The 24208-nt window shown below is 43.2% G+C and overlaps 7 protein-coding genes across 7 annotated transcripts; all 7 read right to left on the reverse strand.

Moving 5' to 3' along the window:
* Window positions 1-234: 234 nt before the first annotated feature.
* Window positions 235-1319, reverse strand: LOC127764221 (RING-H2 finger protein ATL74-like). Its single transcript, XM_052289074.1, has one exon. The coding sequence runs from the start codon at window positions 995-997 to the stop codon at window positions 371-373; it is 627 nt and encodes a 208-aa protein (XP_052145034.1). The 5' UTR covers window positions 998-1319; the 3' UTR covers window positions 235-370.
* A 2942-nt stretch (window positions 1320-4261) lies between these two features.
* On the reverse strand, window positions 4262-5334 carry LOC127764538 (E3 ubiquitin-protein ligase EL5-like). Its single transcript, XM_052289428.1, has one exon. The coding sequence runs from the start codon at window positions 5030-5032 to the stop codon at window positions 4397-4399; it is 636 nt and encodes a 211-aa protein (XP_052145388.1). The 5' UTR covers window positions 5033-5334; the 3' UTR covers window positions 4262-4396.
* A 307-nt stretch (window positions 5335-5641) lies between these two features.
* Window positions 5642-6566, reverse strand: LOC127764429 (probable E3 ubiquitin-protein ligase ATL45). The gene has a single exon (XM_052289311.1). It carries the CDS (start codon window positions 6402-6404, stop codon window positions 5772-5774), a length of 633 nt encoding a protein of 210 aa, XP_052145271.1. The 5' UTR covers window positions 6405-6566; the 3' UTR covers window positions 5642-5771.
* Window positions 6567-12776: 6210 nt separating this feature from the next.
* Window positions 12777-14580, reverse strand: LOC127763838 (glutelin type-B 2-like). The gene is made up of 4 exons (XM_052288635.1): window positions 14253-14580; window positions 13870-14132; window positions 13300-13770; window positions 12777-13202 (listed from the first exon to the last, which is right to left on the reverse strand). Exons 1-4 carry the CDS (start codon window positions 14578-14580, stop codon window positions 12777-12779), a joined length of 1488 nt encoding a protein of 495 aa, XP_052144595.1.
* Window positions 14581-16763: 2183 nt separating this feature from the next.
* Window positions 16764-17357, reverse strand: LOC127762071 (probable E3 ubiquitin-protein ligase ATL44). Its single transcript, XM_052286425.1, has one exon. It carries the CDS (start codon window positions 17355-17357, stop codon window positions 16764-16766), a length of 594 nt encoding a protein of 197 aa, XP_052142385.1.
* Window positions 17358-18243: 886 nt separating this feature from the next.
* LOC127763839 (glutelin type-D 1) lies at window positions 18244-20058 on the reverse strand. Its single transcript, XM_052288636.1, has 4 exons — window positions 19752-20058; window positions 19380-19642; window positions 18795-19247; window positions 18244-18675 (listed from the first exon to the last, which is right to left on the reverse strand). Exons 1-4 carry the CDS (start codon window positions 20056-20058, stop codon window positions 18244-18246), a joined length of 1455 nt encoding a protein of 484 aa, XP_052144596.1.
* A 2436-nt stretch (window positions 20059-22494) lies between these two features.
* On the reverse strand, window positions 22495-23518 carry LOC127764475 (E3 ubiquitin-protein ligase EL5-like). The gene has a single exon (XM_052289360.1). The coding sequence runs from the start codon at window positions 23408-23410 to the stop codon at window positions 22856-22858; it is 555 nt and encodes a 184-aa protein (XP_052145320.1). The 5' UTR covers window positions 23411-23518; the 3' UTR covers window positions 22495-22855.
* Window positions 23519-24208: the final 690 nt, after the last annotated feature.

The following is a 24208-nucleotide window of genomic DNA, read 5'->3' on the forward strand; positions in this document are numbered from 1 at the left end:
TGCCCTATCAATATGAATTTCGCAAAAAAAAAAAGAATTGATGACTTATCACTCTATTTGTGAGACCATTCTGTCCAGTGAAAGCTGATGTCCATTTACTTGGGTAAAGATTTTCAGTTGAGCCAAGCAAACCATTCCAGCTCAACTTACAAACTATAATAAGAAAAGAGCATCGAATCAAGTTAGCTGCAATATTCACCTGTAATAAAATATGAAAGGATGACACATCCGGAGTCAAAATTCAGAGAGTGATACTCTGCTTGGAGGAAATCAATCAACAAACGGATCCAACTCAAAGTAGATGCAGATGAAAACACATCTGCTGAAGCGCTGATCAAAACACACGTACAATACAAACACACACATAGTCCTAACATGATAGCACTTGCACTTGCACCTGCACCCGCGCCGCCACGGCGCCGGCGTCCACCGGAGAGCGGCATATCGGGCACGTGGCGTGCGATCCGAGCCACATGTCGATGCACTCCTCGTGGAACACGTGCAGGCACACCGGCAGCCGCTTCGCCGCCTCCCCTTGCCTCATCTCGCCGAGGCACACCGAGCACTCCTCGCCGCCGCCGTCGCCGTCGTCGCCGCCGCCGCTGTCGCCGTCGCTCCCTCTCCTCTTCTTCTTCTTCTTCTTCTCGTACGCGTACGCCAAGAGCGCCACGTCGTCGGCGACGACCGGCGGCGCGGAGGGCTGCACCGCTGCTGCCGGCACACGTTGGATCGGGAGCGGCGGTGGCAGCGGCGGCGCCACCACAACGACGACGGCGCTCGGCGCCGCCGGCCGCGCCACCGTCGGTTCTTGATCATCCCGGACCATTCCTCCTCCTCCTCCCGCCGCCGGTGACCTGCCACGGCGCGCCCGGTGCACGACGACGAAGACGACGACGAGGACGACGATGGAGATGGCCCACGGGACGCCGGCGACGTACACGAGCACGCCGGCGATGACGGCGAGCGGGACGACGGCGAGCAAGAGCTTGAGCAACATGGCGACACGACACTTTCCTCTCTCTTCCTCCTCCTCCACAACAATCGCAGAAGTAATTATCAAAACCAAAAACGCGGTTGCAAATGCGTGTGGTTAATTTGAGCGGCAAGCAAGCGATCAGGTCGGTCAATTTCGTTGATTAATTTTGGTGATTTTAAGTCCACATTTCGATCTCATTTTGGTAGCGACATGACGAGAGCAAAGACTTGGCAAAAAGGCGTACGCTGCCTTCACTGAGCTGTTTGTCTGTAGGAGAGATCAGAGCCGTTGGATTCAATGGAAAACAGGAAAACGTAGCCTTCCCTGCCCACGTGTCACATCACCATGCCGTTGGATTTGGGCGGCGACGTTGACGAGATCGGGTCAGCTAGATTTGGACCCCAAAAGTTCTGAAGAAATTTCCTGCAGTAGAGCAGTCTGCAGTGTCTTCCCCTTATCGAATCATATGAAATTTGTTTAAATTTGGTTTGAACCTGTTGGATTCAAATTACTTTTGAAAAGTCTCAGCAAGATCTCGCCATCTCCGTTTAGTTACAAGTTTTCATCGAAGCTTTCTTCGAAGATTAGCTGCAACTTACATCAGGAAGGGATTGACGTCGAGTACTACCTCCGGTGGGCGTGGACCCCGTTCCGGCGGCGGCGGGCGCACCGGCAAACCGGGCAGGTGGCGCTCGCGCGCAGGCGCGCAACCACCGGTCGATGCACGCGGCGTGGAACACACGTGCTGGCACGCCGGCAGCCGCCGCACCGCCTCCCCCTGCTCCACCTCGCCGAGGCGCACCGCGCACTCAACGTCGCCGTCGCCGTCGCGGTGCGCGTAACTCGGGATGCCGCCACCAGCGGCGAGTGCGCCCCGCATCTCTTCGCCGCCCCGGCGCCATCACAGCCTGTTGCTTGTGCGCGGGCGCGGCGGTGGCGGCAGCAGCAAGCCGGTGCGTGCGCAGCCACGGCGGGCGCTTGAGATCGGCGTAGAAGCGGCAGCAGAGGACGAGGGTGAGGTGACGATGGTGATGGAGTGGAGGAAGACGACGCCACGACGGCGGCGAAGAAGATGGCGTGGGCGGAGCGCGAGGTCCTGACGAGGTGGACGGCGAAGTCGCAGCTGTCCGCCGGCGGGTCCGACATGCTGCTTCACTGCTTCAGCGTTCGTGCGCGCCTCCGACCGCCGATAAACTTGGCAATCTCACCGTTAAAAAAAAAAATTTAAATGGAGCGAAAGGTGAGTGAAATGAGAACTACTACACGACGGGATTCCGTTTCGACGGGATAAGTTATGATGCTGACATTCCTCCCTCGCACCTCGCGTTCCGTCGCTTCCAACTCCCATTTCCAACCCAAATCACACATGCCGCTCCACGCTAAATGAGGGTTATTCCCACTAGTGCAAGTGCACTGCCTTGGACCGGTCTACGTGCAAATTAAGGCTTCAATGGTTGGTGATCTTGGGAGAGCTGCTTAGTTGGGCACCTGAGCTGTGATATACTCCCTCCGTTTCGAAATGTTCGACGCCGTTGACTTTTTAAAACACGTTTGACCGTTTCTTTTATTCAAAAAATTTAAGTAATTATTACATCTTTTCCTATCATTTGATTCATTGTTAAATATATTTTTATGTAGGCATATAATTTTACATATTTCACAAAAGTTTTTGAATAAGACGAACGGTCAAACATGTGCTAAAATGTTAACGGTGTCAAACATTTCGAAACGGAGAGAGTATTGAGCTTGGGCTGGGCATGGTTGAATGCCTTGGCAAGGCAATATGCCTCTCGAGCTAGGCTGGGAAAAAAAAGATACTCCCTCCGTTTCAAAATATTTGACACCGTTGATTTTTTAGCACATGTTTGACCGTTCGTCTTATTAAAAAAAATTGTGAAATATGTAAACCTATATGTGTACATGAAAGTATATTTAACAATGAATCAAATGATATGAAAAGAATAAATAATTTCTTAAATTTTTTGAATATGACGAATGGTCAAACACGTACTTAAAAAGTTAACGGTGTCAAACATTTTAAAACGGAGGGAGTATCATTTTTGTCATGATAAATCTTCGATGATACACTATTATGTCTAGTGTCGGGATTGACTAGTGCACATTACACCATTAAAACGGTATACTCGTACAAGGCTCCCATGATGTGATGTATATATGCTTGGCATGTACCACGTACCATATATGATTCATCTATCTACTATACATGATACTCAGGTATCCGATATGAACCTATATATATAATACACGATACCTGAAATTTAAGCATGGTACATATGAGTACCGGGTTTAATATCTATATACGTATCGTGTCTAATACTCAGGCACCGAGTCTGATATGTATAGGTATCGGGTCTGAGACTCAGGTATCGGGTACCTGATTTCATACATATAGGTATCGGGTCAAGAAGAAAAAAATATGATGTGTGCCACATGATTACTACTGTGCTAATATACTTTTCTTGTTCCATATCAAATCTTAAAAGCATCCCGCCCGAAAAAAGAAAATTAAAAACATAGCAGGAAAATAAGGGGGGAAAACGAAAAACAAAAGTCACATGGACGGTCCAGGGTATGGATGGGTTGCAGTCAGGCCAACAAATTCACATGCCCAAACGATTTACGTGGGTCTGAGACCTGTGTGTGTCAAAAATCCTTATGCAGTAAAGGAGAAACACATGTATGACGCCGCCACGTAGTGGGAAATCATACGCACATCGTTTTTCTGATTGAAATAACGTTTACCCTAGTAACTTTTAAGTTGTCCCGTTTCCACGGAATATTGTTATCTAGATTTTCTCTTTTTTTTCCGAGAAACCTATGCGGGCTTTTAGTTTCACAATCTAGGGATAGATTCAATCCAGTTTTGTATTCACATCAGCCCCTTCTAATCCGAAAATTCAAATCTATTTTGCAATCGATTTATACGGTTTTGCTCAATCATTTTTCTTATGCGAAACATAGTACAAACGCATACGCTCAAGCTGTTATTGTTCTTCCATGCACTAGTGCAACAGAATTGGATACTAATACTATTGATCCTTTTCCTTCTTAACCTTGGCTGAACCTCACAATTATTCAATTTTCCCTGTAGAGTGATAATGGGAAAATTAGTGCTGATTATTGTCTCAAGAATATTTTGCGTCTACTGTATTTTCCCTCTAGAGTGATACTGTCTGAATTGTATAATTGCACAGATGATATATTCAGCCAATATACAGTCTGAATTCTCATTTCTCACACACTCGAAATAGTCCATAACTCAATTAGTACCCAGTAATTTCCTTCAATTCTCCAAGTACATATACAGTTTAACAGTTTATATACAGTGCTGTTTGTTAAATGAGAAAAAGAATAAGCACAAGCAAAAGAATGCAAGAACGGCATAGAGCATCTCGCTGACTACACCATTTGAGCCGGCAATGGCGGCGCCGCCGCGGCGAAGGCGTTGCGCCGGCAGACCGGGCAGGTGGAGTTGCCCCGCAGCCACGCGTCGATGCACCGCTGGTGGAACACGTGCAGGCACGCCGGCAGCCGCTTCGCCATCTCCCCCTTCTCCACCTCGCCGAGGCACACCGCGCACTCCGGCGCCGCCGCCGCGCCGCCCTCGCCCTCTCCCGCAGGCGGCTGCTCGTACGCGGGGATGTCGTCCGCCGTCGCCACCCGCGCGCCTCCGCCTCCGCGCACGGTCGGCGTCTCCCGTGGCTGCACGCCGTCGCCCAGGTGGCTCGGCAGGCCATCGCCGCCGCCGCCGTTCCGGCGCGGGAGCAGCGCGCGCGCGCACCGGGAGAGCGCTTCCCGGACAGGAGCCAGCGGGCGCCGCAGCGACGCCCACGGGAAGAACGCGCCGCAGAAGGAGGCGTAGACGCAGGAGCCGACGGCGACCCAGAGCGCCAGGAAGAGGGAGAGCACGACGAGGGACCCCGCGTCGCCGCCCGTCCGCGACACCTGCACGATCCCGTAGACGATCATCGCCGCTCCGCCGATGCACACGCCGTTGGCGATCGCCAGCATGTAGCACCGCACGAACCAATCCATGGCGCGCCGCCCCGGCCGCCCGCCGCCGTACGTCGACGACGAACCACGGGCGCGGCGGCGACGCGATGGTCGCGCGTGTGGTTTTTCTTGGGGAATTTGGACCTTACAGGGGCAAGGTCTCGTGGACGCCAGCAGCGTCGATAGCGATTTTTGCCGCGAGATTTCGTAGTTTTTGCGCTATGTCGCAGCGACGCTTGCCTGGGGTAGGCTTGAACTGTGCGTGTCTTTTACTCGGCTAAGCCATCGCACAGATCGTCTTATGGGGGATTAATTTTTGGTTCAGAATTCTTGCAGAACAAGAAGCACTGGTTAATCTGTGAGCCGATGACAATATACTACTACTCCGAAACATGGGTCGTTGACATTATATTTGATGATAAGTTTTGTAGTTTCTCTTGTGGATTGACTTTGTATCATTTTATTAAATAAAAAATTGAACTTTGTCGATTTATATATAAATATTGCAAGAATGTGTCTTCGTTTGCCTTTTATTTTGTGCTGCTGTCTATCTTAATAATTTTATTTGTTTTCTGTGTGTTTTAGATTCCTATATTCCAAACTAAGACATATAATGTCCTCATGAACAATTTCAGTGTGTTTTTCTTGTGTAATCGGAATCAGTTCAATCTTTGTTTATGTACATTTTATAAGGCATCAACAAACGAGATGTTTCTAGGTGGTAATAAAAAATATGTATTTCACCGGCAAAAAAAAGGGAAAAAAAAAACCCCCCGAGAGGTCACACCATTTGGGCCGGCAATGGCGGCGCGGCGAAGGCGTCGCACCGGCAGACTGGGCAGGTGGAGTGGTCGCGCAGCCACGGGTCGATGCACCGCCGGTGGAACATGTGCAGGCACACCGGCAGCCGCTTCACCATCTCCCCCTTCTCCACCTCGCCCAGGCACACCGCGCACTCCGCCGCCGCCGCGCCGCCCTCGCTCGCCGCCGGCTGCTCGTACGCGGGGATGTCGTCCGCCGTCGCAACCCGCGCCCCCCACCTCACCGGCGGCTCGCGTTCCAGCACGTACATGTGCGGTGGCAGAGCAGAAGCGGACGAGGAGGTGCTCGTCGCCGGACGCCGCCGCCGCCGCCGCGCGCACCGGCACGGCAGGCAGAGCAGCCACCGGGCGGCGCGCGGGAGCGGCGCGAGGCACCGCCGCAGCGCGGACCACGGGAAGAGCATGCCGCAGAAGACCGAGTAGGCGACGGCGTTGATGCTGACCCAGAACACGAGGAAGATGGCGAGCGCCACGCCGCCCTTGCTCCCCGGCGTCCGCGCCAGCCTGACGAGCTGGTAGACGAGCAGGCTCGTGCCGCCGATGGACACCGCGTTGGCGATGGCCAGACCGTACACGCGGAAGCAGCACTCCATGGCCGGCCGGCGACGGCGACGGCGAGTGTTCGATCAGTAGCTAGAGCTCGCCGCTCGCCGCTCGCCGCGGACGCGGGCTCGCTGGTTTGTGTTGTAATCGATTTGGGGGAAGGACTAGTTAAGCTAAGCTAGGCTGCTGCGACCTGCTTCACCGGTCGGAGTTTCTCCGGAATTTGTAAGGTAGGTTGTGAGAAAATTACGTCTCGTACCAAGAGGAAAAAACAAGAAGATGGTTTGATTTGCTGTTGTGCACTTTGATTATTTAATACTATGACATTTTAATTACACGTCTGATACACGTAACGAAGTCTGCGTGATGGCGGAACTTATGATTTTTTTTTTGGGGGGCCATTTTCAGCATTTGCGGCTACTAACATTGCATTTATTCAAGGCTTTCTTTTTTTTTTTTTAACGAATGGGTAAGTTGCTAATTTCATTGAGCTAGGAAGATAGCCCGCGCATTCGCGCGGGCATGTATCGTGGGCTATGTTGAGAATGGATTATATTAATTAGATAGCCTATGCCATCTTTCGGAAGTACGTTTTCTCGACAAATATTCTTAGTCAACATCACTTTGATAATTTCTCTAAGTTATATACTATATAATATTCAATTCATCATTAGTATAACCAATTATCTATAATCTTTATCATTATATAAAAAATAGTAGACTTAGTTTGTTTAGAACATGTTTAACAAATTAACTGAATATTAAAATCAGGGTGGTTTTATTTTCATTAGTTTTGGGGGTTGGTGAAAAAGTAAGACATAGCTAAACTCATTGTTCATTTTCCTCTACCGTACGGTTTTCTCACAGCTCCTAGTCATTGTGTCCTACAACTGAGATGTGGTTTTTGCACCTATGGAGGTTTCCTTGTGATTTATCATAGTGGTGATCTCATTTTTTGTCAAGCTTAGTTAGTCACTTTCCATGTTTTTGGTATATCCTAAAGTCTAAATGGACTCCAAAGTTAATGCTTCAAGTGTATATTCATAGACCATTAATGCTCATATAGTTGATTCACCTTTTGAATGGTCTATGCACAAAGAAAATAAACAGAGTTACCGGGAAGGTGTAGAAAGCCATAACCACACGCAATGTTAATTCGATGGTAACATAGTTTAGAGTAAATACATGAAAGATCATTCAGCTTGCTTGCATTATTTCAGCACATTTAAAAAAATTCACGAAATAATTGGAGTTTGTTTTCTCTAACTATGGGCATTGGATTTGCTATGCATTGGTAGCTTGGACTATTTACTTAGATAGTGTTTATCTAATTTAGCTATGCAAGTTTGCAAAAACAACATATGATGATGTAACCTATGTTGTTGGATTATTTCATAATTCTTTTATGGCAATTCCAATGTCATGTAAAAGGGCAGGGGTGTTCACCCTAAAAAAATAGTTTTATAGTTATACTATTGATTTAATTTAGCTTGTTTGCAGACTGGTGTATAATGACATAATACATGCAGCCAATTTGTTTAAGGTATTTCAATTTTATTTGTATGATATACAAAGCATGTGGGTCGAATATGGGCGAATAGCATACTTTGTATATAAGAAAATATAAACATACAGATCTTAAATTCTTGGTTTAATTATAAATATTGCAAAAATCAGACGTGCACCTTAAATATTATGGTTTTTCTAATATATAAATTATTGATTATATATTTATTGTTTAATAGCTAAAAATAGGGAGGGGACAGGTAGTGGTATGTGCATATGAGTAGGCGAGGAGGTGCATGCGATTTATTTTTCTAACATTTATAAATAATGGAACTTAAAACTGACGCTGATAGGTTTCATTTTGTTCAGAATTTATAAGATTATTTCTGATTTTTAGGACATGACACATGGCGAGTTTAGAGCGTTTGTAGAATGCCACGTGGTGGCTTGAGAACGTTTGTAGTGATAGATAGATTGGTTCAATTTACACTATATGGAGATTTTCTATTTTCTATGTTATTTTATACAAATCTTATTTTCAGTTCAAATTTTACTATGTGATACATAGTGATAGTGTTACACCTTATGTGTCATTTTTTTAAAAATAAATCCAATAATCTTTTATCTTTAAGCAGTAAGATTGATATAGATTATCATTGTTTATTAACAGATAAATTATATGGGATATGAGGCTACGGATAGATTGAGATAGATCCAATTAATGGATTTACCGTTTTGAGTTATCTATATTTAAACATAAATATAATCTTCGTGAACCAAAATGATATATTTCTTCTACTACTTATTATTTAAATCTTACTAATTAATTATCCGTGTTTCATGATGTTCTAATATAAGCTACGTGCTATCAATCAAGTGTTTTAAACTCTATATGATTTCCCTAAAAATTGTGTCTCGAGTGTTCAATAGCTAGTCCAAAGTAACATATTTCTTTTACTCGTTAAATATAGTTAATTTGGGTCTTGAATTATGCAACAAATGTACGTGCAGTGCATAAAAAATAGTTATATGATTTTAGATTGTATAGTCATATAATATGTTTTCAATCTACCACATCACCAAAATAGGAGATAGGAACAGAAGGGTCATCAAAATAAGAGAGAAAGAAACAGAAAGAAAGGAGGGGCCAATACATCCACATACGTGCGTATGGTGGCATGGCGTGCGTACTACACGTACAGGTCGGAAAGGAGAGGAATGTGGGCCTTTCAATTTTTTTATTTTTTTATGGTAGAAAATAATGGGTCCACCATATTTAAAGGAAAATAAATCTAATTTATTAGAGTGCCATGTGACAGTTTAGGAGCGTTTGTAGGAGTTCTATGTGGCGGCTTAAGAGTGTTTGTAGGAAGTTTAATGGACTTTTAGTATATAATAGATAGAAGATAGGGTAGGATTAAACTTTACAAGTGTGAAAAAAACAAGACTCAGGACCTTCGGTCCGAGCAATTAAAAAGAAATCCAACTACCGAGTTCTCTCGCGCCTACCAAGGACTACGATTTGACCTACTCTTTGATTTTAGACAGAAGGCTACCTATTTAGAGCTCCTTTTGCTGAAAGGTTCTGCGGCGGATTCAAGGCTATCTTGTACACTTAGAAATGGTTTAATTTATATATTTACAACGCGTACTTTGATCTGGAGCTTAATTTCTGGCCCTCTTCTTTGCGACCGATCAGGATCGTGGGTCCACTGCAGAGGATCTCAGTCCCTTTGCGATATCCCCCACCACCACCACAACACACACACGGCGCGTCTCACACAATATGTGGAAAATACCTACATGGTTTTAAATTTAAAAAATCCATTTTTTTCTCAAACAATTTTATTTGACCGCTTAACCCTTAAATTATTTAAAATGGCTCATTTTACTTCCTAATAACATTTCTCTTTTTATTATTCTCTTTATAGTACAATTTTATAGAGCCATAGATGTCACTGTAATCAATGTTCAAAAATATTTTTTATTTTTTTTCACTATAATGCCTGCAATTTCGTTTTCTTCCTCTTTTAATTGTAACGTCTGCAATTATTTACACCTACGTGGATCATCTTTTAGCAACAAATTTCCAAAATAAGTGTATTTATGTAGATAAAATTTTCTACATGACACTTAAAAAATGTTATTTTTCGCAAAGAGACACCACATTATGTGACTTCGCAAAAAGAGGTGGGCAACTAAATAATCCCTAAACACTGTTCCTGATGCGAAATTCAATCTGTATTTTGTTGAATAAGGGCCATTTTTCGCGAACGCAAATAAGGGCCATTTTGGTTTGATAAAAAAGTGCCTTACCAATTTATTAGTAATTTGAATAGCAATACTGTATATTTGGCTTAAAGCCAAATCGTTGACAATGCCAATGATCAATTTGGCATTAATATTGAACTTTCCTCTCCATATCATCAAATATTTAGTTTCATATTGGTATCAATCTAAATATGTGTAATACATTATACATCTCTATCCATCAAAATATTGATAGTGTCAAAATTTGCCAAAAATTTAACACCACCAAAGATTTAGTAGGGTAGAGAACCAAACAACTCGGAAGCACCACTAATTTCACTTGACATGAGATGCAGATGTTCTCAGCTGCAATATCTTAAGCCTTTTCAATGTGACCGCTAATTCTTTGTGCCAGACTGCCAATCTAACCAAACGCATCAATTAATAAGGGTTAGAATTGCCGAGTCATTGTCTGTTGCATTAATTTACCCCTTTGCTAGTAGTAGACACGGGAGGACAAAGGTTGCCTCTTTGCATTAATTTACATTTCAAAGATGGCCAATTAGCAGGAGTAATTCGGTTCCAAACTTTTCAATTGACATCCTCTAACGTAAAATTAGATTAGCATGGTTACTGATATTTGAGACCCATCACTTACAGGCCCATGTATCAGTGACCACATCAGTTAAAGACATTCTGTCAGATGAACAACTCTATCCCAAACTTTCAATGCACAATTGTTCTTGTGTAGACGTCACTGTACCTGTATCTCTCTAGGATCATCAATCGATGCTTAATTAATCAGAACTACCATGATGGCATGATGTACGACAATCACTTCTCATGTCAGTTATTACGGAGTCACACCGGCGGCAACGTGTCAGCCGGTAGCTGCTGCGCCGCCGCCGCGGCGGTGGCCGTCGACGTGGCTGTGGCTTTCATCACGATGGTCGCCGGCGGCGAGACGTTGCACCGGCAGAGCGGGCACGTGGAGTGCGAGTGCAGCCACATGTCGATGCAGCCCACGTGGAACAGGTGCCTGCACGCCGGCAGCTGCCGCACCATCTCGCCGGCCTGGACGTCCTCCAGGCACACCGAGCACAGCGCGCACCTCCCCGACTTGCTTCCGCCGCCGCCGCCGTCGTCGGCCGCAGGGCGCGCGTACGCGAACGCCGGGAGCGCGTCGATCGCCGCGCCGACGAGCCCGCGGTTTGGCACAATGTTTTTAGCGTGTCACTGCTGCCATCGTGGTCAATTTGCTAACAGCTAAATTAATCAGGGAAAATTCAGGTTTACACTGAGCTGTACTGTGGAGTTTTGTATGGATTAATTACTTTATCTGGATGATGGCTACATGGATGGATTAAGGTTAATCCTTCTTACAACATCGCTAATCGAGAGCTTCGGGGTCGACGTGACGTGTTTATTCCGTGGCATTGTTCAGCTGCCGTCTACGGAACAGACAGGTTTACTGTTTATATATTTTACTATCGTCTAATTAAAGGAGAAACTGTGTGAAGCTAGCCACATCCATTGTGGTTCATATTGGAATATCCAACCCACGGAATGAAAGTTGTAACCTTTGTAGAATAGAAATACCATCAACTATTTTGGGGTTAATTGCATCACATTATTGCAAATATGCCATATTAGAGAAATCTCACTACTATTCACAATATTGGTTGGGTGTTACTGTAATATTATAAAATTGAATTGATGCTATCGTCATCACGTTTTTCATTAGGCTCTTCTTACTTCTCTTCTTTTCTTCTCCTCTCCTCTCCTTCTTCCTCTATCCTCGCATTCTTCTCCCTTCCACTGGCCACTGCTATTGTTGCTGCTGCACCTGTGCCATCGCGCTCGCCATGGGCCCATGGCGATGCTCACCGCCGTGGTCGCCGCCTCGACCTCACTCCTCCATGCTGCCGATGGTGGTCACCATCTCGCGACCGCTCTTGCAAACAAACCGAGGAACACGAACTCAAAGTCAGCTGCAAAGTGGGAGGTGAGGAGAAGGGAACGGACGAAGGAGCGGTGGGTTGGCGGCGAAGTCCTAGGTATACTTGGAGTCCTAGTAGGTGGAGGTGTCGACGTTGTAGGAAGACTTGCTGCTACCACACGAGGCGGCGGAGACAGCGGCGCCGGACATGGACTCCTAGGAGAGGCTCATCCGTTGGTCGCAGATACACCGCGTTGCCAGGGCTGATGTCGCCACCATTCGCTGCGCCACCACATCGCCGGAGCCACGTCGACCTCTTCGCAGACGGCTTTTGTGGAGGGAGCATGGGACTGGGATGACGCGGGCAAGGAGAGGGGGGAGGGAGCAGGGACTTGGAGGACAACGGCGGCGGTAACTCCACTGCCAACGCCGGTGATCGAGAGGCACGCCTTCCTCGCCGGCTGCTACATTTGAAACGAGATGGAGAGAGATATGGAAGAAAGAAGAGGGAACGATGGAGAAAGAAGATGGAATTGACATGTGGGTCTCACGTTTAGGGGTATTTTGGTCTATATGATGATAGAAAACATGACAGTGACAATTATTTTGAATGACATGAATTCGAACAGACGAATTGTAATGAAAATTATCTTAATCGACATTTTTGCAATGACATGGATCCAATTACTCCTTTATTTTTCTTTCCTAATATTAGATCTTAGTTACATTACTCTGAAGTCTCGCCTTTAGATTCATTCGAGAATTCTGGGTAGATTTGTTGTTGTAATCTGGGAGGGAATGGACCATACTCGTCTCCCCTGTTGTTCTTGAGTCTTCGAGCCTCTTCCCTTGAGATGCGATACGCATTAGCGACAACATCAACTGGTAAGGCACGGAATACTGAGTCTACCCCTGCAAGGTGGCTCACGAAGGCATTAGCGTTTGTGTTGATTGCAATATATTGGCATCCTTCATGTTGTGCTTTCTTTAAGACAACATAGTTTTGTGGAATAATCAATAGTTGTTCTGGACGAAGAACACCGTTGAACACAGTCTTTCCAAAGTTACTGACAACTTGAACTCGAGCACGCCCTTGAATCACATACATCAAACTATGAGCATTTACATTCCAGAATGGTGTGAGAATAGCATTCTGCAGAGGGGAGTAGAAAATAATGTTTCTTATATATTTCATGAATCAGAGAACTTTTCTTAATATAAAGATAAGAGAATGTTGCTATTACAAATACCTGGTATAGATTTACTCTAGTAGCACTCATTTGGATGATATTAAGGATAGGGAACTTCTGACTATCAAGACTTGTGATCCTTCCAGCACATGGATCGTATGAATCAGCAAGACTTGGATTTTCAATGTTTAACCTCGTCTTGATTGTGCACAAGTTCTCCTCTAAACCGTTCCATCGGGAAGATATTTGTGGTTTTTCACTATATTGGACTTCTTGGTATTGAGCTTGTTCTTGTTCTTGTCGCCGTGTCAAAGTTGGTTTCAGCAATTGAAGGCCATTCTTTACATGTATGATCTCTCCTCTTTGGTCATTTTGGCTTTGTAGCCTCTTTGTTGTTACTGTGTTGATGTTTAAAGCCTCACTTAGTAGCTCAACACTGAATCCATTGAATATGTTTTGCCCAGAGTGTTGCTGAATTGAGCGACCATACACTTGTTGTACCCTATTGTTCTTACCAGCCAATAAGAACTCCTGAAATTATCAATGGATAATTGAAATATGAAACGTAGTGGAAAAACATAAAATAATCATAGTTTCAATAAAAATATATTTGTTTAGAAAAGTAGTTACCCTATGCCTTGGTTCAAGTTGATTAGCGCTATTGTTTATGTCATAAACATATAGGGCAACAACAGGCGTGTCACCATCATTGTAGAACCAATGTGCAACACCTGTTGGGAGTACAACGATATCACCTTGCCTAAATTGATGAATCTTTTGGTGCTCATCTATAAACTTTTGGCTCTGACTTTCGCCTTGAAACAAAAACTGTTGGGATTGCTGCTGGTAAGTTGCAGGGCATCCAGGGAAGGTTAGACCCATAGAACCTCTTCCTAAAAATTATAATGTTTACATTAGATGCATAAAACATAAAAACATATTCTTTTTACCGTGAAGATCATAATTGCTAGTCTTATTAACAAAGTTTTATAGTACATTATCATTGTACAAACCTTGGATGATGTAGACCATGCCAGGAGTATTGGCGTATCGAGGTATTAGAAGGCCTTGAAGTTGAATAACACGTCGGATGACAACTGTACCTGTGCACTGAAACAATTCATTCGTCTCATCAAAGTACTCGGTCACACCAGCTTCCGACCTCACATTCTGAAGAGGCTCAAATGCTTGTAGTCTCTCAAATCTACACTCCCTAAAGCTTCCTTGTCGATGAGTTTGCCATTGGTTTGTGGTTGGATCAAATAGTTGGGCCATAGATCCATTGCACAAGAGAAGAACACAAAAGTATATAGAAAACCGAGAGAAAACAGAAATAGTCATAGCTTTTGTATATACTAATAAAACAAAGCTAATTGTGTGAATTGAAGGATAGATCAAGCTAGTTTATATAGCAAAGAAAATGAGTTTGTTACATCTATGGACAATATCAGGCTTGTGGTGTCAAAATTGTATATAGGGAAAAGCAACTTTTGGAATTGAGTTATACATATCATGACTCAGCTATGACATACTTCTTGTGTTTTTGGGAGCTTATTAAGATATGTCTAGCTATCTATGTCATTGCCTTGTCAATATATTTGTTTTTCACCATAAAGCTCCTATACTTGACAAGCTAAGTCTTAATTTAAATAACAAACTTGTAAGCATGTTGTCATTTTTGCGTGGCACACTATACTTTCTAAGATAAACATTCTTTCAAAATAGCAAACTTGTAGGTTTGTTGTCATTTTCACATGGCATAGTATATTTTCACATGGCATATTTTGTGGAGGAAATTCCATCTATACCACTATATTTTCATGGGTACCAAGTAGTACCACCTGAGCCTTGCATCTCCACAAAATATTACTGGGTGCATTTAAAACTTCTAAATTTACCACTGTCTTATGCTCGACTATACCATCTTTTACTGAACTCGGATTTTTGCATGCGCAATCACGGAGCTTGGATGAGGAGCAGATCTATCAATTGACAGATGAGGACATTGAGGGGGAAACATATATGAGAAGATGCCAGAGTTCATCGAGACTTAGGGTAAATGCCCTCGCGCACCTTCATTTGTTGGCCTCTGCTTCGCCACCACTATTGATACAGAAATGGCCACGATGGTTGTTTCACCACATGGATTAGAGCTTATTGCATCCCTTGTCGAAGCTCATTGGTGGAGTAGTAGCCTATTATGAAGTTGTGGCTGCGGGGAGGTGATTAGAAGCATATCGGAGTAGATGGGACAAGTGACCCTCAACGAGGGTGCATTGATGAGTAAGGATTAGAGGAGGAGAAGTACGAGGAAGGGCATTTTGGTCCTCTTTTAACACTGATTTTTCTGGTGTATGTGGTACAATATCCTCTTATGCCATGTAAAAATAAACCAGTTAAGTTGACAAAACATATATGTGTTAGTAATTTTGACATGCAAAAAGCCTTTTTATATTTTGTTGACTTTATAACTTGTCAATCAAATTTCTGTAATTATTTTGAAACAATTCATTTTGAAAATTTTACAAATCAAAATTTGATGTGTCCATCTATTGCAATTTGGTCTTTATATTTTCTTATATAAAACATAACCCACTAACTTGATTTAAAGATTCTTTCAGACATAGCTGCATTATTATAAGTTAATTATGATGCTCTCTAGATTAAATTATTTCTTGGACTTTGTGTTAATGGTGTAGTTGTGTCTTACATTTTGGGTTGCAGAGAGTACTAACACTGATATGTTATTATAAGAGTGCATTTAGATTATCTATAACTTCTATTTAGTTAAATCAAACAACTGGGTCAAACAACTGGGATCATTATTTGAATTCTATAAGAATTTTTAAGTATATGTAAGCAGGTCTCGTGTTGTTTTGTACTTTTTTTGATAAATTAAGACTTTAAATTTATTTATCTACACGAAGAGTCAGATTTAGCTCGTCAATTGTAATAAATTAAGCGTCAATTGTAATAAATTAAGACTGTTTGTACCACTTTTAGTCACAATCTAAGAATAATTGATAAGCTTAATCGGCTCATCTTATATGGTGACTGCAAATGTAAAAATCCTAGATGAAGACTGGGTCACAAATGTGACTTCTTTTTCTTCTATGGAAGAGATTATGCTCCTCTTTAGCACCTCTTTAGCACAACTTCAGATTTAAGATTTTTATAGAATGTGCTCGAAATGGGGCACAACTTAACATTTGAATAAATCATCTTGTTCTCATTTTTTTTCGAATGGGCACAACTTCACAAATTTATAAATCTAAATATATGATTAACTTGATAAAATTTAAATAATTCATTTTGTTCTCAATTTTATATTAAATTTTAAATAACTATAATTTAATATACAAACTTCAAATTTATCTTGGATCTGAGAATAAATTGGAGCTGTTACAAACAGCACATATACATATATAGGCATATATTAGCAATCAAGCAGCGCGCGAAGTGTATTTACAATTATCATTATACATTTGATAGTATCTCATTAGAATTCTAATCCAGCGAAAAGCTTAAACGGAAGGCAATGGCGGCAGCAACGACTCGTGCGTCACCAGCCGTGGCCGCGGGCGCCCGCTCGCCGTGCCTCCTCGCCGCGACGACAGGTCGGAGCGGCAGAGCGGGCACGTCGTGCGCGAGCGCAGCCACGCGTCGATGCACGCCGCGTGGTACAGGTGCCCGCACGCCGGCAGCCGCCGCACCGTCTCGCCGCCACGGACGTCCTCGAGGCACACCGAGCACGCCGGGTCGCCGCCGCCGCCGCGCGGGCGCTCGTACTCCGACGCCGGCAGCGCGTCGATCGCCGCGGCCGTGAGCCCGCACTCGGCCGGCGTGGGGGCTCCCGCGCCCGCGCGCCCCACTGATCTCCGCGGCGCCACGACGCGCCAGCCGATGGCGAGGAGCGCGGCGGCCATGGCGACGAACGCGCACGCCTTCCAGACGACGACGGAGACGGCGAGGGCGCAGAACACGGCGAGCGTGCCGCCGCACGCGCCGTCGAGGACCCCATACCCGCCGCTGACGTCGTCGTCGTCGTCGTCGACGCCGACGCCGACGCCGACGCCGGTGCTCGCCGTGAGCCGCGAGTACAGGTTGACGAGCAGCATGGTCACTCAGTGTGGAGACAGAGAGAGCAACGCAGAGTAATTAACGTTGGTTTAACACAAAACCACTCGCTGCACAGCTCGTTGGTTGGTTTAAGTACCCGTAAATTACCATCAGGTTTACATCATGTTGCGCTTAATACACATACTTAACGAAATAGTTAAAATGATTCTGTTAATCGCACGGCGGATTAATGTTGCAAAACGCGCGTGCTGCCACGGCGTGTTGATCGTGTACGTGCCGTCGAGGCGCCGGCGAGGTCATGACGTGTTTATAGAATTCGTGACGTATCTCTCTTTGCAAGAGTGTGAAAGTGAGGTATATCGAGGTGAGTGACAGCAACAGCACACATAAACTCTCGAGGGAATATGCTTGTTGTTGTTTGCATTTCATTAAAATTATTATGAAAAGATTTGAAATTTTTTTTGATGAAATAAATTAATATGTGAGAGATCACTCCATAAATATACATATATACATGATTAAATTTAACTTTACAAGTTGTAAAAAATATTGATTGTGAATACATGTTAACTAGCTGTAGTTTAATTTGTTCTTTTCATTACAACTTATTTTAACTTGCATGTTTGTGTAGTGTTATATCACATGTTAATATATCTTTTCATTTTTTATTTGTTTTTCATAATTATTTGGATAACATACAAATAACAAGGAGACAACATGTAGTGAATGCTATCCCAACATTTGTAATTCAGAATGGAAAATCGTAATAAGATGGAAGATGAAAGAAAAAGGACATCATGAACTCAGTTTTGTTTTAATTTTGTTCTTTGCAAAACAAAGTACATAAAACTATTGCAAAGCATCCACAACAAGCTTGATGTGCTTTATTATTTTTGCTTGCATAGTACTCATAATCTATAAGTTTTACATGCCGATTAAAGAGAGGCCTTCAGTTAGGAACTGGTAACACCGCTGGCTCTTCTGGGGGAAACGAGGAGTAAAAGGGCCAATCTCATCTGCCCTATTATTCTTTAGACGTCGGGCTTCATCCCTTGAGATACGATAAGCATTGGTAATAACATCTACAGGCAATGCACGTAATATGGAGTTCTTCCCAGCAACCCGACTCACCGTAGGGTCCGAAATTGTCTTTATTGCGACATACTGGCACCCATTGTGCTCGGCTTTCTTAATGACGGCATGGTTTTGTGGTATGATTAATAGTTGCCCCTGATGAAGTACACCATTAAACACAGTTCTTCCTTGATTATTGGCAACTTGTACTCGCGCACTTCCTTGGATGATATACACTACACTATGGGCATTAATGTTCCAGAAGGGTGAGAGAAGAGCATTCTGCAGTAAGTGGGAAAAGGTCGGGTTATGCCATTATCTCAACAACGTTACATATTATAGATTTTGCACCAAAAAAATGATTCTTATAATAACATTGTAATCATCATTACCCATATTACCTGGTATAAGTTTACTCTTGCAGCACCCATTCCAATAAGGTTGAGAATAGGGAACTTTTGGTTGTTAAGAAGGGTTATCCTTCCAGCACGAGGGTTGTAGTAGTCAGCGCGGCTAGGATTTTCAATGTTTACCCTTGCCTTTATTGTGCAGAAATTCTCGTCCAATCCATTGTATTGTCCTTCACGATATTGGACTTGTTGATATTGACGCTGTTCTTCCTGTCGTTGTGTTAATGTGGGTTTCAACAATTGAAGCCCGTGCTTCACTCGAATGATATCTCCCCTTTGGTCATTTTGACTTTGGAGCCTCTTGGCAGCCTCCGTGTTTATTCCAAGGGCCTCGCTAAGTACCTCAGTATTGAACCCACTAAATATATTTTGTCCAGAGTGTTGAAAGATGGAATGTTCAAATATTTGTTGCTCTCTCTGGTTGTTACCAGCTAATAAAAACTCCTAAACATTTGAGTAAAAAATAAATGGAATGGCTTGCTAATGAATGAAGTAAATCTAAAGAAAAAGCACAATTCAGAGTATTCAGAAATGAACAAAGCCGATTGGGGAGGATAATGAATATAAAATTGATACCTTCTGCCTTGGTTCATGCTGATTAGCAAAACTATTTATGTCATAAACATAGACAACAACAGCCGGTGTATCACCACCATTATAGAACCAATGTGCAACACTAGCCGGAAGTGCAACAACATCCCCTTGCCTAAATTCGTGAATCTTCTGGTGCTCATCTCTAAACTTATGAGCTTGGTCGCTCTGTCTTTGTTCAAATAGTTGGAATTGTTGTTGGTGTGTTGCTGGGCAACCAGGAAAAGTCAATCCTACGTAACCTTTTCCTGCAATAAGCACATGTACATTACTATTATAAAAAGGCAAACATGTGTTTCATATTTGACTGCTATAAAATTGTGATAGCCATGTGAATATCTTTGTGCCCTCACAAACCTTGGATTATGTAGGCTAGAGCAGGAGTGTTCGAGTATCGAGGCACCACAAGGCCTTGTGGCTCAATCACGCGCCGAATGACAAAGACACCAGCGCATTGAAACTGCTCATTTCTCTCATCAAAGTACTCTGTGACCCCAGCTTCCGATCGTACCTTTCTTAGGGGCTCAAATGCTTGTAACCTATCAAATCTGCACTCCCTGGAAGCCCCTTGTCGGCTTTCCCATGCATCTACACCTTGGCTAAAGAGCGGAGCCAAGAGAAGAGCACAGAGACAGGAAGACAATAGAGAGGTAGTAGTTGCCATAGCTATTTGGAGAAGTTAAAATTTGATCAATGTGATTGCAAGTGCGTAGGTGGTGGTTTTTATAGCCAATAAAAGTGGCTTTGGGATCCAAGGTGCTTATGAAGTTTGTTAACCTGTGGACAAGGATTGTGTACAATGCAAGATTTTTGGTCCAAAGAAGTCACTACATCAAAGGATGTTGTTGAAATGATTCATACCATATACTTTTTGACGTGTTTCGTACATGCCGATGTGTTCATTTTCTCATAAAGTTTCTATCCAAATGCATTAAGTGTTCTTTTGCAACAACAAACTTGTTAGCTTCTAGCATTTTTGTGTATACTCTTTCTTCTTTTGTACTTTACAAAGTTTTACAAGCAATCAAAAAGTTGATAGACTTGTTTGTTTCTTCAACAACTTTGTAACCTGTATTAATCCATTTACTTAAGCTTGACCAGTTACATCATTATCTGTTGTTTTCAAGCATATCTTACTTTTGGTACTTTTTATTAGCTGATAAATATTTGCGACTCTTGTATACCTACGAGGTGTGGTCATATCTAAAAACTTTAATGGATCATCAAATTGTCCAAACTACTAAAGTCGCTTTTAGTTAGATTAAGTAAACATCAAGAGAAAAAATATATATGGTTTTTGTTGGTTAGTTTGCAATTAGCTCTTCGTTATACACATCTAGACCCTTTATTTGAGTCTTGGTGATTAAAGACAACATAGATTATTAAGACTAATCATATTTTCTAAGTGTGAAAGGAGAGTTAGGCCCTCGGTAGTTGAATATGTTACCATGATTTGTCCATAAAGAGAATTATAATGTGTTCTTCGATGAGCAAAGATAAAGACAATGACTCTAATTGATTACTAGTTTGGCACAACAAATGAGTGTATAAATAGAATATGACTTACTTTATATTCACTGTACTATAAAGAGTGAAGGTAGTCATAGCTCAATTCATAAGAGAATAGGAAGTTTGCTATATTTACGCTAAGTCATGTGTGCGGTCTCAAGAAAATTTCTATATCCTAAGAGGAATAAGTGGATTTGAGATGGGACAAAGTTTGGATCCAGATGAGTTAATTTCCATAGAGACTCACCAACAGTTCATCCTCACTCTCAAAGAACACACTCTTTAATTGTCCGGTTTATGAGAAAACTATGTGGTTCATATGGTTCAATAGCATGTGTAGTCTTTCTATAGAAAAAAGATAAAGCCAAAAGCACCAGCTTCCAGTTTTCTAAGCCACTTAGCTAACAAGGTTATGATGCCTTTGCATTCTCTTCTTTGTACACACCTGTGTATTCTTTCATATTATCCTCTAGGGCTCCTAGGTTTGTGCAGGCGAAGCGTAGTGTAATCGTTTGAATTAATATATTCACTCTAATAAAAAAAACAAAAGTGGAGTGGACGAAAAATCGCTGAGCACTGAAAGACTGAACAAAACCAAGCCGAACTGACCTGATGTATCGATTTCTTCAGTCTTCAGTGCCCTCTTTGGCTTTTGTTTTTGGCTAGATTGGTCTTCGGGTTTCTGTTCGGTTGTTGCCCAAGAAATCAAACAAACCAAAAAATTCGAGATGTCAGCTGACCTCCATTACTTCTATGCTTCCCACCTTCTATATCTTTTGGATTTTTATTCTATCTTTGGCCCAAGGCCCAATACAAGATTAAACTTAGGGTCCAAAAGCAAAACATGTGTATTATATCGCATGATGCAATGAGATGCTGAGAGAGGTGGGTGGAGGATCGGTGTAGCACATTCATGCATGACCAAGTGTTTGGTAGGAAAACTAGAAAAAAAACCAAATCGGGTTGCTTTCGTTTATTCGGCTTGGTTTCTATTTCCCTTTCAACTTCTTCTGTTTGTATTATTACTGAGCAAAAGTTCTAATAAACCAAAGGAACCAAACCAAGAAAACCAAATGCCCACCCCCTTCTTAATCCGGATGGGTTTTTTTAACCATGCATGCTCATGTATACACATCTTTTCAATAAATTATACAAATGTCCCTTTCTTTTCTACACGATTGAAAACAACTGATTATATTGGACAAAATACTCAACCCAGTGCCAACATATAACTATTCCCAAAATTTACTATGTCAAAGTGAAACGATGAGATCATCGACACTATATGATATACTCAATTGCTGGGACTTCGAATGATTTTCCACTGAAGTTTAGTGACTAAACTATAAAAGATTAGATAAGAAGGACAAATAAAGTGCGCTGACTTTGGAGTTCGGTACTCTATTACACACCTCTCTGAACAAACAATCAGTCATCAGAGACGTCAGACGGCCATCTCATCCTGCCATTTCCACCCCAAACACCATGATGATTCACGCCTTCTCAATCCTGAAGTATAATCCAAAATTTCACCAGCATACAAATGTGAAATTGTTTGATCCGTAGAGCAAAAAAAACGGGTCCTCCCATATGAACTGAAGACATTATGCTCACCAGCATACAAGACTCTGTTTAAACCTAAATCGTTGATATATTTACAAACACATTACTCAGGTAATGAATTACCCCCAAAGAAAACTTCCATTTCTACACATCAAACAATACGACATCTATGGAGAAAACCTAACACCCACCCGTATCGAATTCTCGTAATTCAAATGAGAGCTCAAATCCATGTAGATCAAGACCCTCTTACGTAACTTATCTTCAAACGTTGTCACTGACAAATAGATCCCATCCCCTACAGATCCACATGTCAGGATGCAACGTCGCTCCGGCTTTACATGGAGAGAGTCTCGTCGGAAATCTATGACATGGTCCGACCCGTTGCGCTACACTGGAGGTGCCTGATCCTTGAGAGGAGTCTCCTTGCCAAGAGGCTCCACGCTGGCCCTGCAGAGAGGACACGTGGAGTGGGAGTGGAGCCACATGTCGATGCATCCGACGTGGAACAGGTGCTTGCACGCCGGCAGCTGCCGCACCGTCTCCCCTTCCTGCACGATGCTCAGGCACACCGCGCACTGCGCCCACCCGCCGCCGCCGCCGCGCCCGCTGCCGCTGCCGTCGCCGCGGGGCGCCGCCTCGGCCCACTCTTCTCTGCGGTACACGAACGACGGCAGCGTGGCGACGGCGGAGGCGCTGAGCCCGCCGCCGCTGTCGCCGCCGCCGCCGAGGAAGAACGGCCTGGCCGCCACGTAGACGACGGTGCCGCCGCCGCCGCCGCGGCGGCGGCGGCGGCAGCAGAGGCACTCGCAGAGCACGATCATGAGGACGGAGACCGCGGTGGCGAAGAAGCCGATGCCGAGGAGGACGAGCGTGTCGTGCGTGCTGTACCCGCCCTGGTCCGTCGAGTACGGCAGCGAGTTGGAGCTCGACGACAGCGACATGGCCGGCGAGCTCGATCGAGCAAAGCTAGCTAGCTAGCTAGCTGCTTCTTGATGCCTCTGTACTTGGCTTCTCTGCAAGCTATCAACTGTATATGATGGAATTTTAGATTAATTCTTGGAGGTTTGATGAGCATAATTTGCTTGAGCTTGTTCAACTATATATATATATATATATATATATATATATATATGAGATGCAAGTTGTATAAATATTTTTAGATTAGGCGTTGAAAGAAATGATGTGACTGGTAAATTAATATTCCCTCCTTTCCTAAATGTTTGACGCCATTGACTTTTTAAAATATGTTTAACCGTTTGTCTTATTCAAAAACTTTTGTGAAATATGTAAAACTATATATATACATAAAAATATATTTAACAATAAATTAAATAGTAGGAAAAGAATTAATAATTGCTTAAATTTTTTGAATAAGACGAACGGTCAATCATGTTTAAAAAAGTCAACAGCGTCAAACATTTAGGGATGGAGGGAGTATAACGGTATAGATTAGTTTTGGAATTTGTAATTTATATACAAGTTCAAGTATACATGTCATTATGTCTACTCTGCGTCTCTGCGGCGCATGAAGTTGGGGCTTTACTACCCACGGTATTCAAATTAAACTTGTATAAAATTCATTTGATTAATGTGGCACGAAAATGGGATAAGCACAAGCCGGGGAGGGACTATCGGATAGGTGAATACTACAATGTTGTTGTTTATATATGTCATATGGCAATGAATCAATATGAAACAAATCCATTTATATTCCTAAGTTAGATTCGTTTTCTAATCAA

This window comes from Oryza glaberrima, chromosome 2, assembly GCF_000147395.1.
Source record: "Oryza glaberrima chromosome 2, OglaRS2, whole genome shotgun sequence".
Taxonomy (NCBI): domain Eukaryota; kingdom Viridiplantae; phylum Streptophyta; class Magnoliopsida; order Poales; family Poaceae; genus Oryza; species Oryza glaberrima.